The following is a 19,448-nucleotide window of genomic DNA, read 5'->3' as shown; positions in this document are numbered from 1 at the left end:
TTCCTCCCCCCCGTCATTTTCCTCCCCCCCGTCATTTTCCTCCCCCCCTCATTTTTCTCATCCTCTCCCCTCATTTTCCTCTCCCCTACGTCCTCATTTTCCTCTCCCCCTACGTCCTCATTTTCCTCTCCCCCTACGTCCTCATTTTCCTCTCCCCCTACGTCTCCCTCATTTTCCTCTCCCTCCACGTCCTCGTTTTCCTCTCCCTCCACGTCCTCGTTTTCCTCTCCCTCCACGTCCTCGTTTTCCTCTCCCTCCACGTCCTCGTTTTCCTCTCCCTCCACGTCCTCGTTTTCCTCTCCCTCCACGTCCTCGTTTTCCTCTCCCTCCACCTCTTCGTTTTCCTCTCCCTCCTCGTCCTCCTCATTTTCCTCTTCCTCGTCCTCCTCATTTTCCTCTTCCTCCTCATTTTCCTCTTCCTCCTCATTTTCCTCTTCCTCCTCCGTCTCCTGCACTCCCTCCCCAGGTGGTCCCGCAGTCCCGTGGCAATTCCTGTCCCCGCATGCTTGCTAAATTATACAACATGCAGCACACCACTGTGAACTGAGCAACCCGCTCAGGGTGACATTGCAGCCTGCCTCCTGAGTGGTCCAAACATCGAAAGCGCTGCTTCAGCACTCCAATTGTCTTTTCGATAATACGTGTGGCTATATGCCTCTTGCTCTATCGTTGCTCGGCTTCTGTCTGAGAGTTCTGCAAGGCGGGGTCAAGAGCCAGGTGGCGAGGCTGTACCCTTTGTCCCCCAGCATCCAGCATTTACCTTGTGACTCAGACTTCAACAGGTCAGACACTGTGCTCTCATGCAAGATGTGCACATCATGGATGCTCCCTGAAAGTAGGCATTCACTGCCATTATGCGCTTTGTATGGTCGCAGACGAGCTACACGTTGAGGGAGTGGAATCCCTTACGGTTTTGGTACACTTCCGCCTCTTGTAATGGTGCTCACAGGGCAACATGGATACAGTCAATAGCACCCTGCATCTTGGGGAAGCCGGCAATGTGTACAAAACTCAATGCCCTCTCACTCTAAGCCTCCCTGGTCATTGGGAAGTTTATAAATTCCATCAGGCGTTTATACAGTGCTTCAGTTACCTGTCGAATGCAACGGTGAGTAGCGTGCTGAGAAATACAGCGTATGTCCCCAGCTGATGCTTGAAAAGTGCCGCATGCATAAAAGTAAAGTGCCACAGTCACCTTCATCTCGACAGAGTGTGCAGTAATGTTGTTGGTACTGAGCTGCAGGTCTGCCTGATTTAGCTGGTAAACCTCATTGATCTCCTCTTTTGGAAGCGCAGCCTTCGAACGTACTGTCGATCAGTCAGGTCCAAATATGAGTGCTTCTCCCTGAAAATCCTTTGGGGGTAAGTCCTCCTCCTCCTCATCATCAGTCTGCAACCTCCTCCATTACCCTGATCACTCTGCTCAGTAAACCTTATCCCATCTGGATCCTGCATTAGACAGATAATCAGCAATACAGGCTGAGATTGTACAGGCCCCATTCTTTTTAAATCTCCAGAATGTCCTCAAGTATCCTGAGATAAACTCAAATGATTTTTCAATGCAAAAAATATTAACTCAAATGCCTTCTATCTTAATAGAGTAGTCAGTACCAATAAAAAAACCTTTCCCACTGTAAATCGCACTGTAAGGTCACTGTTCACCTCGGAAATGCTTTTGCTGATTGTTCCCGATTTCAAAATGGCGGCACCAAACACTACCGCCCATTCCCATACACTTAAAATCAAGTATAACCACCTTCTCCAGGATGGTATGCAGCTCCGGTCGGCGGAATATCATGAAACTTGCACTTTTTGGGCGGTATGTGGGCAGTTCTACATGGCGGACGGTGTGCATATCTCTCGGCGGTATGTCAATGATTAATCTTCTGCCGAGCGGTATGTCGGCAGTATGTACCTGTTTTTTTTACCAAACTTGTATTTTTGGGTGGTAGTGGACGGTATGTCGATGAATTTCGGGCCCAAATTTTAGTTTAAGTGATTTTGTAAGGCCACTCGAGCTACAGACATTCTGACTTGTATGTCAAATGACTGTTTCTATACTGGTTTTTAGAAGTGTTACAGACTATGATTGTGTGTTCGATGTACCATTTTTATATTATAGATGGATGTATGTGTGTGTATGTATATCTTGAGTCCATCACACTTCGAGTACATGGTTACAGATACAAAATAATTTTTTTTTTTAAATTGCTGCTGGGTTTTCTACCCTTAGGATGGAGCCAGAGATTTACAGACAATATACAGAGAAGCTGTTGCCCTCTATTTGACCTTTGGGTGTACCACTTTCGGAATGATTAATTATCCTGTATTTGATCTCCGGATTTACCCACTTACAACAGTTAGACCAAATAGCCTTAAAGGGACCTTAATACCAGAATGACATTTAGGTTACATTTTTAATTTGTTCTCCTTAATTTGTTGCCATATCCGATAGAATAAATGGTCTTTTGCTCACCTCAAAAGGGTGGCCAGGGCACTCCCTACCCTGCAGTATGATTAGTTGGTAAGAGGTGTATGAGTTACCCAGGGTGACTCTCTCCCCTCCCCCTCCATGGTCAAATGCGGTCTCTGCTTAGTTTTTCTCCATATAGAACAGCTGAGATTGGAAAACTTAACAGGCAGGATTTTCTTGTGTTTATTGCACACAGGACATGGCAAGGGGATTTGTGTCACTGGATCTTTGCTTAATTTCTCTCATACAATTTTCTGAAATTCTGTGCAATACAAGCAGCATCTGTCTTAAAATGGATTGACCTATTTAATGTGGCAACCTTGTAAGTTCCATTTTCTGTCCTGCCAGCGAGATTAATACTGAATATAAATCACATCTGTATAAAATGAGTGTTCAGCATTACTAAGAAGTAAAGAAAAAGTGTATGTCGATTTAAAGAGACCAGCAGGTACTTTTAAAGTACTGGAAAAACCTTATTTCAGAAACTCATTTTCATAATTTTTTTTTCTGAAGCTGGACTATTTGTCCTCTTTGCCTTTTGTTGTTGGGTTCCCATTTTCTCTCTTCCCCTCAACAACCGCTTTACAATTTAGCTGAACTCAAGGATGAAATGGGTTTCCCATTCAGAAGACTTCTGTATTTTTCTTTACTGAAGGAAGAGAAAGTGGAGCAATGGTGGAAGGACAGGCTGGTTAGCACCGTAGGAGACACAAAGTACTCACCCACCAGTACCCCTACTCTAGAATGTACAGACTGAGGCATTTCTACCACTGCTTGTCATAGGGACAGTGCTGGCAAGAGGCTGTACATCAAGGTAGTCATGTTTTCACATGACCTAGACCTCACCTCCACAGGTACTGCACTGCCAGTGGTTGTAAAAGTCACAATTGTATTGGACTTTTATGCTATGGGGTAATTCCAGGCTGCCACATCCATTACCTTAGCCTTTCCGCTGCACACACATGCATTCTTTGCGAGAGCAAACCAATTTGTTACTTTCCTTATGGATAAGCTCCTCTTATCTGCGATGTTGCAATCTTTTTCCTCAACAATCAGACATCTTGGATATCAGAACGACTAGAAATTTCTGAGTTTGGTGGGATCTCCCTTTAAACTACTGCAGACATTTAAAATCTGTAGCAGCATTTAAGTTTCCAACTCTACAATGGTGACTTCCATTGCGAATTCAGTTCACCTCAGAAACTCCAGCAGCACAGCTAGTTCTTTGAGGGTGAGAATCTTCCATCACCATTTTTCTGATTGACTTTTTGCTTGAGCAGCAAATTTAGGCTAATGTTTCGAGAACCATGGTCTTGAAACTGAGTGATGCAGTGTGTTATGGGGTGAAAATCTTCATGTCTATTGACTACAGTCCTATGTTGACTACAGTCCAGGTTTAGGCAACCTCAATCCAAACCCTAGCAGGCATGAGCCTACAGCACAAAACTAATTATTAATCTCATTCAGAGGTCAAAAGATGGATGACGTGGGAAATGAAAAAAAAGTTACACTGGTTCAGTTGGGGATGGTTCTGAGGTTGGGGGAAATACATGGTGTGGGAGTGGACAGCCACAGAGTGGTGATCGAATACTAAAGCGATGTTGCACTGCAATCTCCCTCCTTCTCATTCCTCCTTCTCCTCTCTTTCCCCACCCCCCCCCCCCTCCCCTTCCCAGTTAGTGACGTTGGCTTATTCTTGGTATGCGGAAGGTTAAAAATGATGTTGAAAATCAATTGATCTTGCTTTATGGTATCAGTGAAGAAGAACTTCATTACTTGAATTATAAGGTTTTCAGTGATATGTTACGTTAAGTGGTGCTGGGGAAATGGCTGTTAAGTGGAGATCTATTACCTCCATATGTTGCTCCTCACAATTCACTTTTCTTCTTGGCCACTGAGAAATCCATGATTTCCATTGCCAAACGTGAAGGAATCCAGCTCCATATTTTTCTTCTAACAGACACAATGTTGTTAAGACCTATGAAAATGTGGGTCTCTAAATCTATTAAGTCTCTGCAATTGTGTGTTTTCTAATTGGGCAGATTCCAGTTTAAGCATTCTTATCTTATTTCCATGCATAATGTGTTTTAATTCCTTTACTGCACACTCCATTATGCTGCCATGTGCTACTATCCCTGAAACTATAGAAATATAACACTGTTCTTTTCTTGCAAGGTATAGATTCATGTAACTTGTCCATGTGTATAATAAATTTTCATTTCTGTGGGCCATTGTTCAGAAACCCTCTCTTAAGCTTATATTTCTTCCAAAATAGTATATATGTTAAACATCTGGCGTCCAATTGCTGAACTACATTCCCTGCTGAAGGAGGGTGGAAGATATTGGATCTATTATTTGACTACATCATCATGCAAGGGTCGGCTAAGTCGTGTTGATCTGCAGTTGACTGCTACAAAGAAAACTAGATATCAGCAGCTGCAGGTAATTCAAATACTTAAATACATTTTCAATTTAGTTTGTTTTAATGTTTTGCAGTGAGCATATAGTATGAACTTTTCATGTAAATTGAACATTAACCGAAACACTACGTTAACAACCGATAAGGATTCAGAAATATTTGTTGCTTTTCATCTTCACGCCAAATAAAAGGTGTCGCTATGGGAACCTGTATGGTTCCTAGTTATGCCTGCCTTTTCATGGGATACATGGATTTTTTTTGTCATTCCAGTCCTACACAGGTCCCCTCCATCATTTCTTTTTACAGTACATTGACTTCCTAGAAAATATCTTCAACTTTGCTTCTCATTTCCACCCTCCCTCGCCTTCACATGGTCCATCTCTGACTATTCCTTTCCCTTTCTCGACTTCTCTGTCTCCATTTCTGGGGCTAGGCTGTTGACCAATATCTACTATAAGCCCACTGACTCCCACAGCTACCTTGATTGCACTTCTTCCCACCCAGCTCCCTGTTAGGACCCTATTTCACTCTCCTAGTGTTTCCATCTCCGTCGCATCTGTTCTAAAGATGCTACTTTCCACACCAGTGCTTCCACTACACCTTCCTTTTTCCTCAACCGGCGATTCCCCTCCACCGTGGCTGACCGGGCCCTTGACTGCTTCCATCCCATTTCCCGCACTTCAGCCCTCCTTCATCTATTTCCCAGGGCCACGATCGGGTCCCTCTTGTCCTCACCTTACACTCCACCAACCTCCACATTCAATGGATCATCCTCTGCCATTTCTAACACCTCCAGCGCAATGCCACCACCCTCGTCCACCTCCAGACTCAACATCAAGTTCAAGAAACTCAGATAATAACTACTATAGTTTCAGGTAATGCTTCTGCTGTTGCCATTTACAGCTCCTTTTAGATCCATTTTTTGTTTCTTTACTTGTTCCACTACCGCGCCCTTTTGCCTTGCACTGTCATCCCTTTTGTCATTTAATCACTCCTGCCTTCTGCCCTTTCACAGACCTTCCCTTTTGTTCTTTCCTTCTCTGCCTCTGTACTTGCTTAAAAACTGTTACATTTCTAACTTTTTCCAGTTCTGACAAAAGGTAATCGACCTGAAACATTAACTCGGTTTTTCTCTCCACAGTTGCTGCCTGACTTGCTCACTGTTTCCAGCATTTTCTTTTTATTTCAGATTTCCAGCATCTGCAGTATTTTGCTTTGTATTGCTGCTTTTTATCTTACAATTTTAGCAAAAAACACACAAAATAGTAGAAGTACATGCTGTATTGAGATTACCTGCCCAATAACTGTCGATTATTTATTTTGTATTTACTAATCAGAAATGCAATTACCCACACCTGGATTCCTAATTAGCCTCGTTACTGGTAGCTAACGTACTGGGACAACACTGTTATGCATAAATAAGATAATAAATTAATAAGATAATAAATTTCATGGAAGTGGTAAATTTAGAGACTTTTAAATAAAGCTGCAAGAGTATGACAATGGGCCACAGGTATAAGACAAATTTAGGACGGTATCAGGAAGTTCTTCACACGGAGTGATCAATACATGGAATGGACTCGACTCCTGAATAGAGCAGAGGGGGCTAAAATCCTCTTTCATTTAAGAGCCAATTAGATGTTGTAATGGGGAACTTTACAACCACTCTGGATGTCAGAACTGAGATGTAAATATCTTGTGATCTTACGATATATTTTGTTCCTCCTTTTAGCCATCTCCCAAAGTGTTGGAACAACTGTACCAACCTAGGCAGGCGGTGACCTATAGTATGCTCCTTGATCCATTCTTTAGAGCTGTCTGCAAAGAGGTGGACCTAGCAGGATATGTGATCTACATTTTGGAAAAACCAGGTACCATATAATGGGAATTATTTTACTAGGTTCGAAGTATGGTACTGGAAAAGGCCATTTGGTTAATTGAGGTTATTCATGTCACAGAGCATATATATCCTATCGTGAACTTTATGTAACCATTTAGACTCCTGACAGGACCAACTAGTCTTCAAGGTTGGTTACTTGGCTAAATAAAAATTAAAGTTGTATTTGTAGTTTCCAAACTCCCATGCACCCGAAGTGCCGTAACTACAGGACTATGGACCAAGAGCTGGAAAGTGAGATTAGGCTACATAGCTCTTTTTCGGCCGGCACAGACACAATAAGCCAAATAGCCTCCTTCTGTGCTGTAAATTTCTATGATTCTATAATCGAAATGAGAATTATAGCTGAGTTTTTGTTTTCAGGCTTGGACAACAAGAGTCGAGAGAAAAGCAAGTGCACCATTATGTTGTGGTTTACAGAATAAAAATCCTGGATTCTTTTTTTTAAAATTTAGTAAACCTATGTTCCAGGTTAATTGTTAGTATGTAAATCTTGAAGTGGCTTCCTGTATTTCGCAACTGACATAATTTTAACCAACTTTGTTGGAATTTGTCTCGTGTGTTTTCCCCTTTCTGGATAAATGCAAATGAAGAACTTTAGTGGTGATGAGTTTCAAAATATATCAAATTAACTGTACAATAGGATTAATTGGAAAACCCATCCTGTTATTTTGCGAATGTACTGTGAGCTGATCATTTGTATCATTATCCTTGGATACTGTAACATGATAGACTTGTTAGTTAAATCATGTATATAACTAACAAGTAATCTCTTTACAGAAGCAAAATACTGTAGATGCAGAAAATCTGAAATAAAAAGAGAAAATACTGGAAATATTCAACAGGTCAGATAACATCTGTGGAGAGAGAAACAGTTAATGCTTCAGGTCGATGACCCTTTATCAGAATTGGTAAAAGTTAGAGATGTTCTAAACAAGTATAGAGGCAGGCAAAGGGGACTGGGGAAGAAAGAACAAAAGGGAAAGTCAGAGAGAGGGTGGAAGACACAGAGAGAGGGTGGAAGACAGGAGAGATTAAATGACAAAAGGGATGATGGTGCATGGCAAAAGGGGGTGATAATGGGACAAGTAAAACAAATAAAATAAAAGATGGGTCTAGAGAAGATATAAATGACAATTGCAGAATCATTACCACAGCTGCTGCCCGATAAAATGAGAGCAGTGGTTATGATGTGCAATTCTTGAATTGCTGTTCCTTGGGCTTCTGTTGACCTTCATTTGAACAGTGTAGGAAGCCAAGGGCAGAGTGGGAGTAGAAAGTGGGGGTGGAGAAGAAAGTAATCTCTTTAGATCATTGTAATACCACTACTGTGTGAATGCACCATTTGTGATTGACATGAATTAAATTCCTAACATGGGTCTCACTTTTGTGAGTGTGATATGAAAATTGTGGTTTGCACAAACAGCAACAACTTGCATTTATATCGCGCCTTTAATGTAGTAAAACATCCCAAGGCCCTTCACAGGAACGTTGTCAAACAAAATTTGACATCAAGCCACATAAGGAGATGTTAGTACAAATGACCAAAAGATTGGACAACCTGGGAGGCAGAGAGGTTTAGGGAGGGAATTCCAGAGCTTGGGGCCTAAGCAGCTGAAAGCACAGCGGACAATGGTGGAACGATTAAAATTGGGCATGTGCAAGAGGACAGAATTGGAGTAGCACAGCGATCTCGAAAGCTTCTGGACTGGAGATATAATTACCGAGATCGGGAGGGGCGAGGCCATTGAGGGATTTGAAGACAAGGATAGCCAGGAGAGCATTGGAATAGTCAAGTCTAGAGGTAACCAAGCCAATGATTAGGGTTTCAGCAGCAAATGAGCTGAGGCAGGGGCGGAGTCAGGCTAAGTAAAGCAGTAGGCTGCAGAAATTAACGTCCCTGATAATGGAGTTGAGTTGCAGATCAGCCATGATCTCATTGAATGGTGGAACAGACTCGAGGGGCTTAATGGCCTACTTCTATTCCTATGTTCCTTGCACACCGTAAATGTATTTGAAAAATCTGCTTTTAAACTGCTTTCATTTAAGTGGAGTAGATTATTTGAGCCGAGATTGACACCTTAACACCTAAGTAACACTTGTGGCTCTGATTCAGACAGTCATGGTGATGAGCCCCATTTCAAAGACGACCACATAATCTAGGCTGACACTTCAGTGCAGTTCTCAGGAGTTGCTGCACTGTTGGAGGCACTGTTTTTTTAGATGAGCCATTACACCAATGCCCTATCTCCCCTCTCCTCTGGATGTAAAAGATTCTACTCCAAGAGTGGGAATCCTTCTGGTATCCTGGCCAATATCTGTCCCTCAACCAACACCATGAAAAATAGGTTACCTTGTCATTGTTGGGGTAAAAAGGCTTCTCTTCTTCAAGGTGGATACCCTGAAATAAGGAATCGACACCAACCCTTATAACGACCACGGAATCAAACAGACAAAACCTTGGATTCACTTTATGATCTTTATTCAAGCATATGCAGGGGAAGCATCACAGTCCACACGTTGCGGGACCACGCCAGAACCATAAATTTGATAAACAGAGCGGAAAGAAATGTGAGCAGGAGAATACAGGCGGAAATAGTTTGCGCAGGGTATGGAGCATGGTTACTCAGTGGAATACAACATAACCTCGAGCAACTCCAAAATGGATGTATTTACCAGCTGAACCTTGGACAAAAGCATGACTCATACATGTGAGGTGCGACGAAACAGTCATGTTTGGGTCCCAAAGGTCAGATGTGTAACCGGACATTTATACTATCAATACCACAGTATGATGTAACAAAGGGAGATTCCCTATACCAAGCAGACAATATAGGGGAAAATAAGAAATCAAACTCGTGTGCATTACCATGACCTATTAAAGAGAACAACAGTACGAAGAGTCTTAACATAGATGATTGGTATAAAAATAATCAAGTTGTTTTATGTCGAGATCCACCATGAATGACCAAGGACAACTGCGGATATGGCCAAATTGACGGGTGCACATTAAATATCACATCACTGGCATGGGATTACGAAACAACCGCTGTTCCATGAGGAAATGGGGAATGGAGTGTGAGCACCATGGCAACTAACATGACGGTTACGAATAAGGGAGGTGTTACCTCCTGCGCCACTGTGGATACTGACTTCTGCTTTACCCCGCTTGACGAATCACATATATATGGGTATATCATATACTCTGAACAGGAAGAAGAAACCATCAATGGGACAATGATAGACACTATCCGAGAAGGGTATGAAAAGGCCATAAGGCCGCAAGGAAAACCAAGACCCGAATTAAATAAAGAACAAACTCGACTAGAGCAGGATATTCGGAGGCAAAGGCTGAAGTACATAGTTCTGATGGAACAAATAGACAAACTACAAAAGGACACTGAGGAGATGATGGCTAGTCAGCCTTGGTAGTATGAAGTTTTGGAATGCTGGACTCAATGTGCAAGTGCATCCGTGGATACGGTTGTGGTGCAATCTTGCTGTTGTTAGCCTGCCAGAAATGTAACCGACATAAGAGGCAGGCCACAGCACGAGCTATAGTTAAAACATTGAATAACGGGAATATATACAGTCCGGCAGAAAAGACTTATCTTGTATAACCTTGATGGGAAAGCCAACAGATGGGTCCTGCAGTTCGGGAAGTAGCACTACCCAAACAAAAGGACAAACCTGGGGCTCACCCATGAGGAATTAATTTGGAAATGGCCTGTCTTGGGCATATAGCTAAGGGCCATAAGGGGGGGATTGAAAGAGGCTAAAAAGTATAGTAAGGGGGTAAAAAGGCTTCTCTTCAAGGTGGATTCCATGAAATAAGGAATCGACACCAGCCCTTATAACGACCACAGAATCAAACAGATGAAACCTTGGATTCACTTTACGATCTTTATTCAAGCATATGTAGGGGAAGTATCACAATCTTAGTCGCCTAAGAAAGGATGTTCGCCGAGTGATGGTTTCACACACAGTTATACAGTTTCCGAGGCATGAGGTCCTCGTGCACAATCATCTACGACTACCGGTTGGCCTACAACTTATCAGCAGAGCTACATTGATTCGTTAACCCTTATCAGACTGGCTGCTGAGTGGTTTCGCAGCATCTCCATCTCCCCATCGCATGTGGAGCCGACCTCAGTCTATTGGAATGTGTTGTTCTACAGTTTTAACCTTGCTCTGGCTATTCCAGCTTGTTCTGCAGTTTTTAAAGATAAGCACACAAGTACAAGCTGCGCCCTTTAACCTGATTTCATGCCATACCCTTATTTCGGTTTTAAGCATACTTTTTACCCCCTTGCTACACTTTTTACCCCTTACATCATTTATCTCATTTATGTCTCATTGTCAATTATCTATGTTTGAGGCCTTGCTGTACACAGTTTGGCTGCCGTGTTGTTGTACATTAGGACAATGACCACTTCAAATGCACTTCATTATCTTTGAAGCACTTTGGAATGTCCTGAGGTTGTGATAGGTGCAAAATAAATGCAAGTTTGTTTGTTCATAATAACTAACCACTCTGTTTCAAGAACAATTACTCAATAAAGATCTGATGATTCAGCTTTGAGGGTTATCATGTAGGTAGATTATCATTGAAAACATTTCTTTGAGACTGGATAATGTGTGTTAGAATGCAGTTGTTTCACCTTTGGAACTTTGTTTTAGATGCAGCAGAAACAGGTGAGATGAAAAAACTGTATTTGATTGAAACAGTACCATTAGTTTGGTCAGTCAATCCTTTAAGCATGTATCTCTAAAATAAACTGTAATTTGACATCAATTGAATTTGTAACATTTAGGCTATTAGGATGTCCAGTGTAGTAAATGGAAATGTCACAATCCTGAAAGGGAGTTGCTGTTGTGGTCAAGTTAATGTTGGGTCATGACGGAGATTTATTCTTCATTGCACTTGACTGATGGTGCTTCTTCATTTTGAGCTTAAAATTTACCAAATGTGATTCCAGGAAGTGAATTAAAGGAGCATTACAGTGCTAATTTGTCTGTCTTGTACCATATTGCAGGTGCACCTCCAACTGTGTATCTGGCTGATGAAAATCAGGATCTGGTCGCTGTGAAGGTTTGGGCAGGCTTTAATAAGCTGGCGTTGGAAGACATTGTCAAGCTAGGTGCCTTAGTTGTTGCAAGCAACTTACAGTGGACATCGGATAGCTACATGGGTATTCCTATACTGTTCTCTGGGGATCTTTCCAGCTTTTCTACAAATCCAAAGGAAGGACATCTACGGGAAAAGTGCATTCAACTAAAAAGTTCTGTGAAGGTAGAGTATTTGAAAATTACTGTATTTGTTACAGCAGTCTGGCAATAGAACAATATCTTCCCTATAGTAAGCCTACACAGTGTCAAACTAGTTTAAACTGAAATATTCATCAGTACCTAACATATTAGTAGCATTAACAGAAATTTATAAGACCAACTATGATGTTAAGCCGTATCAATACTAGTACTTCGCCCTGAGCACACTAGAATTATTGCACCTAGGAGAAACCTAATGTACTTTCATACAAAAGCATTCCCTTATCTACTGAGTAGCAATGATAACAAAATTATGGGAGGGTTTTGGCTTTGCAGTATTCTAAACCAAAGTTTATCCAGAGAAGTGTAGGGTGTTTGTTTTTACTCTCTTAGCTCTTTAGAGTAATCAGAGGTGAGATCAACCAAGACTATAAACTTTTCTACCTAATGGTTTTATTAACATTAAAACAGTACAAATTTACAGATAAGCGATGCATACAACCTTTAAGTCAATACAGCTGTAGTTCAATTCAAAACTTAGAATGGCCGATTCTTCTGCTTCACGAACACTGAGTGGTTCATTCTCTGCCACATTCTGCGTGGTTAATAATCCACTAACTACCTGTGTTGCGTTCTTCTGGTCTGACTCGTGCACTGAGCACTGGTCAGTTTCATGGACAATCTTCTACCATTCTTGAACCTCCCTCAGTAATTTTCCATTCCCTTCCCATGGTTACAGACTGATGCTACCAAACAGCACCTGGTGTTTACAATGGTCTCACACTATCTCTCAAGGCCTCCTTATCTTTAGCTTTTCAGACAGACGTAACACTTTTTGAGTTTAGTCAACCTTCTCAGCATGCCCTCTTAAACAGTCAGTTTAATAGTTCTTTTAAACTCTGCTACTTTCGCAGGTAATTAATCCAGGTAAATTTCAAAAATCCTCAGAAGTGTTTAAGATTCTGCTAGCTAAACATATAAAGGTAGAAATTACTGTCAGCAATGCCATCTTACGCGCACTTGTACCAGGGAAGGCTGGGGACACTGGGTAAGTCATCTTGAATGCATTACATAAAAAATTCCTCTTCCTGCCATTATAATGTTGGCAATAGCCCATGTGTTTTAAATTGCAACACCTCTATTAAAATGAGAGGACTTTTATACAGCAATGTTAAGGATTCATCTGATGATATCACTGACAATGTCTACCATTTTATCTTTTATGCATTAGACACTGGATATGTATACAAAACAAGAAAATGTACATTATTAATGGTTAAAAATATTACATAGAATATACGGCACAGAAACAGGCCATTTGGCCCAACCAGTCCAAGCCGGCGTTTATGCTGCATTCAAGCCTCCTCCGATCTTTCCTCATCTAAATCTATCAGCATAACCCCCTCTATTCCTTTCTCCCTCATATGCCTGTCTACCCTCCCGTTAAATGCATCTATACTATTCGCTTCAACCACTCCCTGTGATAGTGAGTTCCACATTCTCACCACTCTCTGGGTAAAGAAGTTTCTTCTGAATTCCCTATTTGATTTCTTGGTGACTATCTTGTATTGATGGCCTCAGTTATGCTCTTCCCCACAAGTGGAAACACTCTCTCTATCTACTCTTATCAAAATCTTTCATAATTTTAAAGACCTCTATTAGGCCACCCCATAGCCTCTTTTTTTCAAACAAAAAGAGACCTATCCTGTTCACCCATTCCTGATAGGTATACCCTCGCATTTCTGTTATCATCCTTGTAAATCTTCTCTGCATCCTCTCCAGTGCGTCTATATCTTTTCTATAATATAGCGATTAGAATTGTACGCAGTACTCCAAGAATGGTTGAACCAAGGTTTGATACAAGTTTAGCATAACTTCACTGCTTTTCAATTCTATCCTTCTAGAAATAAACCCTAGTGCTCAGTTTGCTTTTTTTATGGCCTTGTTAACCTGTGTCGCTACTTTTAGCGAATTGTGTATTTGTACTCCCAGATCCCTTTGCTCCTCTACCCCACCCAAACTCGCACGCTCCAAGTAATAAGTGACCTCCCCATTCTTCCTACCAAAATGTAATACAGGTTGAGCGTCCGAAATCCAGAGTTCCAAAATTCGGAATGTTCCGGAATCCAGACACCAGGCCAATTTGTGGCGGGGTCGACGGAAACCGGAAAATGTTCCGAAATCCGGACTCCCTTGGCGGCCCGACCTCGGCGGCCCAACCTCGCCTTCCCTCTCTCCCCCCCCCCCAGGCCCCCTTCACCTCTGCAGACCAGCCTCGCCCCCTTACCTCGGCGGCCCGACCCCACCTACCTCAGCCCAGGCAAAGACATTCCAAAATCCGGAAATATCCGGAACGGCCTCGGTCCTGAGGTTTCCGGATTTCAGAAGCTCAACCAGTACCTCACATTTATCTGTTGTCATCCATTTGCCAATTATATGCCCATTCTGCAAGTTTATTAATGTCCTCCTGTAATTTGTTGTGGTCCTCTTCAGTATTGACTATCCCCCTTCCCCCCCCCTCCCAATTTGGTGTCATCCACAAATTAAAAATTGTGTTTTTGATTCCAAAGTCTGAATCATTTATACGAATTGCGAACAACAGTGGTCCCAGCACTGATCCTTGTGGAACACCACTACCCACCTTCTGCCTCTGTGAATAGCAACCCTTTACCCCTACTCTCTGTTTTCTGCCTTGAAGCCAGCTAGCTATCCAATCTGCTACTTGTCCCAACTCTGTATTTTCTGACATTCATTATTGACCAATATTGACCAATGATGTCCTAGTAAGTTAAACACTAATGAGTTAGTTTTCTCTCAGTTTCAGCCAGATCAGACTTGATTGTTTATCTCCTCCATACATGTGTGGCACACTTGTCTTTCTATCCCCACCCCCACCCCTTTATCCTGCACTAACTCAGCAACAACTTGCATTTGTACAGTGCATTTAATGTAAACACACTGCACAGATAAGAGTGAGAAAAATTGATGCTGAGCTTGGAAGGCTGAAGGCTGCATTGCCAATGAAAGCATCAAAGGAAGTGGAGGGATGTACAAAAGCCCAGAATCAGAGGGCTGTTCAGTGTGAGAGGGTGAATACAATGGAGGTGGAGTTTGCAGAGATAGGGTGGGATGAAACCAAGGAGCGATTTAAAGACTTAGAGCATTTTAAATTTAATGCTTTGGATATAGGATGTTGGGGCGAAGGTGAGCAATGTTGCTGAGGTAGAAATAAACAGCCTTCAGTTTATTGACAAGTGCATTCTTAATATCTTGCATTAGGAGCTACAGAGTTTTATCAAGGACACTGAAGAAAAGGTGATGACTGTACTTGAAACAGTAAATACTCCAAGGTCGTCCAGAGACTTTGATGCTGACCTACTTACTCCTACCCACAGAAAGTCTAAATTTGTTCCAGTTAATAGCACTGTGGTATGTATAAATGTATTCTACTAAAATATCTCTATCATAGGTAGATTTTACTTTAATAAAGAATTTGTTTTATTTGCTAGCTTTTCCCCAAAACACTTGTAGACAGGCGGGTGAACATTTTTGTACAGTGAAAAACATCACTTCTATGATCAACATTTTCAACACGTATTTGAAGTGAAATAAATTCATTCTAGGGTACCTTTTAACTATTTGAATACATTATCCATTGTTACAAACAAAATGGCCCTGAAATTCCGGCCTACCCGGGTCCGTACGAAGTTTGTACGGACCTGGGAAGGCATCAGAAAAGCCGGCTTTCGGCGCGCAATGCGCATGCGCTGAAAACCGGCTTTTCCGATCTGTCAAGTTTCTGGCTTGACCGATCCTCCACAGATCGGGAACAAGGACATTTGTAAGTGTAAATTTCCGATATTTATGCATACAAATGACCTAAAAAAAATCTTGCGCCTGAAAAAGCAGGCGCATAGCCTACTTTTACAGGTGCAAGTGTTTTTAAAAAAAATAAAAAACATATCAAAATAAAGTTATTAAAACATATTTTATCATTTAAAAACCCTCTCCACAACGGTAAGTTTATTTTAAAAAGCTTTAAAAAAAATCGGGAAAATATGTATTTTTTTAAGACATGAATAACTTTAATTTAAATGAATGTAGTGTATTTTTTCTATTTTTTATTAGTGTTTTGGGTGTTTGTTTGGGGCTATTTCTCAATCAATGTAGCAGGAGTTTAGTACCTTTCAGAACTCCTATTACTATGGTCCTTTTTTACTGATTGGCTGCCCAGAGCCATGTGACTCCAGCTCTAGGCCTGCGCACGTCCCAACGTGCACGCGCTGTGACTGGCAGTCAGGAGAGGCCTCAGCATCGGAAAGTTGAACATGGGCAGCAGCTTATGGTAGGTGCGTATTTTTTCTCTAAAATGTCTATGGGAAGGCCAAAACGGAATTTCAGGGCCTATATCTTAAATTTGGTTTGTTTAGAAATGAAGTGATTTGGGGAACAAAGTCCGTTCTAAATCCAAAAGCTACCAAATCTAATTGTTGCTAATTTGGCTCTCCCCTTTTCCAAAAATAACATGCTGGCCTAATGTTAAGTGTCTAAAACTGACTTTAGATAATCTCAGGAATGCTGCTGGTTCGTTCCTCTCTCCAGATAGTCTTTAAGTTCAACTGTGGGGCTTGTCAGAGATCCTACTTTATGGCCCTGTATAGTTAAGTAACAATAATATGCATTTATATAGCACCATTAACATAGTAAAACGTCCCTAGGTGCTTCACGAGAGCGTAATCAGATACAAATTGACAAAGACATATTGGGACAGGTGACTAAAAGCTTGGTCAAAGACGTAGGTTTTAATGAGCATCTTAAAGGGGGAAAGGTTTAGGGAGGGAATTCCAGAGCTTAGGGCCTAGACGGCTGATGGCGCGGCTGCCAATGGTGGAGGTTGCGCAAGAAATCATAGTTGGAGAGCAGGGTCCTTGGAAGGTTGTAGGACTGGAGTAGAAAGATTTTTAATCCAAAAAATTCTGCTGGATCAATTCCAGTTTCATGGATTCAATAATTTTGAATGTAAATATTTTTTTCATTTTATGCCCTTGAACAGCTTACTTCACCCCGTGCTGAAAGTCAGCCGCAGACACTATCAGCAGCTGTAGAATCTGGATCCAGATCTGCATTGTGTAGTACAAAAATAACACCTGTTGATTCCCTCACAAATTTGATGAAGAAAAAACACAGTTTTTTGTCTCGAATTCCTACCCCTGTTCCGTTGTCTCCCCTTTGCAATTCTGTGTCGCCATCTGTACAGAAAGGGTTTAGACCACCCAGGAGATGTGTCGCACCAAAAAGCAGTGAAGAAACAATTCAAACTGGAAGTAATAAACTAGCCCAGGCATCATCTTTGAAGAGGACTGCAATTTCCAAAATAACTGAAGATAATTGGGTTACAGATGAGGAACTTGCAATGATAAACACTCAGGCACTTCGTGAAGGTTGGGCAAATGGACACAGTGAAAATGAGAAAGGAAAAATTACAAAGGCACAAATTACCAGTTCTAAGGACCTTACTTTATTATCTGAAAATGTTAAAACTTATCTTGACATTGATCTTGGAACTCAAATTTCCAAAATAGCTGAAGACAACTGGGTTACAGATGAGGAACTTGCAATGATAAATACACAGGCACTTTTTGAAGGGTGTGCTAATGGGAGCAGTAAAAATGTCAGAGGGAAGGTTGAAAAGTCACAAATTGTCAATACTACAGACCTTTCCTTATTGCCACACAATGCTAGTTATCTTGATAGTGAACTTGGGGGCAAAGTTTCCAAAACTGTTGAAGATAATTGGGTTGCAGATGAAGAGCTTGCAATGATAAATACACAGGTGCTTTGCGAAGGTTGGGCAAATGGGAGCAGTGAAAATAACAGGGGGAAGATTGAAAAGGCACAAGTTGTAAGTTTTAATGACACTGCATTATTGCAACAAAATGTTAACATTTATCTTGACCATGAACTTGAAACAGTCAGTGCTTCACCAGATAAAAGTCCACCTGTTGTATCACAATCCAAAAGAAGGCGTAAAGGTAAAATTAGTACAGTAAGTTCGTGAAGATACTTGTCAGTCTGAAAGATCCGTCACATCCAAAACAATGATGGTGACAAAGTTGAAGTACAGACTGAGGGTGACTTATATAACAAACAGGTTTTGTGTCATAAGAAACTACAGAAGAAAAGAAAATGAAAATGTTACTGATAACTGAGGTTTTTGCTTTTTCTCTGTATTTAGGATATAAAAACATTGTTTAGGAGTGATTATTTGGGTGTAAACTTGATTACACAATTATATGTAGAAATTTTGTAAATGCAGTCAGTATAACAATGTACCAGCTTTCAATAAAATAATTTCTTTTACTTGTATGTACTTCATGACAGAACTGCAATTTCATAATTCAGCATTCTTCATGGACTGAGTGACACAGGTGGTTAGCTGTGGGCAAGCTGATCACAGGAACATTATTTCTTCCTACTGGTTATAAATGCACTCTGAAATGAGGATAGATCTTCTCAATACAGTTCCTAGTATGGCCACAGCACAACACTGCTAGTAGGTAAATACGAATTGGCTATTCACTTTAGTCACAAAATGAAAAATAACTAGTGCAGTAGGGATGATGTTCTAAGGTTGGAGCTAAGACATATTGGTGGGAGAACAGTGGGGCTTTATGGTACATCTGCCCATGCTTCTGAATTGGTGGGGGGGGGGGGGGTGGGGAAGCGACAACAAAATCATAAATGTTTTTAGAACAAACTAATTATGATGGTGGAGTAGTAATCCAAAGGTAGTGAGTTAAAATCCCACTGTGGCAACTTGTGATACTGAATTCTAAACCATCTGGCAATTTGATGTTAGCAATGGAAAACAACCATGAAAGTTGCCAGATTGTCATTACAAATCTGACTAGTTTATTAATTCCCTTCAGGGAAGGAAATCTGCTATCCTTACCTGACCTGGCCTGGCCTACATGTATATGACTTCAGTTCCACACGACATTGTTGACTAAATGCTCTCAGGACAACTTGGGTGGCCAATAAATACTTCCCAGCCAGTGCCACTCACATCCCAAGAACAAAATAGTAATAAAAATACGAATTTTCAGCATAGATGAAATCTCAAGTGACCAAACTAGAAAAGTGTTCCATCTCTCAGCACTGACATTCGTACCTTCAGCAATACAAATTTACTAAAGACAGATATGTGGTACATAAAGATTTTCTCTAGCCAGTCAAAGGCTGTTGCTTTGAATATAGCTGGACTTGAATTTGACCTTTTTCTTGTAGATGTCTATAGGAAAGAATGCAGAATTGGAACTGATTGGCAACAGGTCTATTCACTTCTGGTTTTTTAGTTACCCCAGGAAATATATTCAGTTTTATACACAACT

The 19,448-nt window shown here is 41.2% G+C and overlaps 1 protein-coding gene across 1 annotated transcript; it reads left to right on the top strand.

The window, feature by feature from the left end:
- Positions 1-368: 368 nt before the first annotated feature.
- Positions 369-18,380, top strand: LOC139243039 (breast cancer type 2 susceptibility protein homolog). Its single transcript, XM_070870651.1, has 5 exons — positions 369-4,915; positions 6,625-6,763; positions 11,826-12,082; positions 15,337-15,486; positions 17,111-18,380. The coding sequence occupies exons 1-5, from the start codon at positions 4,754-4,756 to the stop codon at positions 18,113-18,115; spliced, it is 1,713 nt and encodes a 570-aa protein (XP_070726752.1). The 5' UTR covers positions 369-4,753; the 3' UTR covers positions 18,116-18,380.
- The last annotated feature ends 1,068 nt before the right edge of the window (positions 18,381-19,448 follow it).

The sequence above is a fragment of the Pristiophorus japonicus genome, unplaced genomic scaffold (genome assembly GCF_044704955.1).
Source record: "Pristiophorus japonicus isolate sPriJap1 unplaced genomic scaffold, sPriJap1.hap1 HAP1_SCAFFOLD_1580, whole genome shotgun sequence".
NCBI classification, from domain to species: domain Eukaryota; kingdom Metazoa; phylum Chordata; class Chondrichthyes; family Pristiophoridae; genus Pristiophorus; species Pristiophorus japonicus.
The sequence above is the reverse complement of the archived record's forward strand: the minus strand, read 5'-3'. Positions and strand labels throughout refer to the sequence as shown.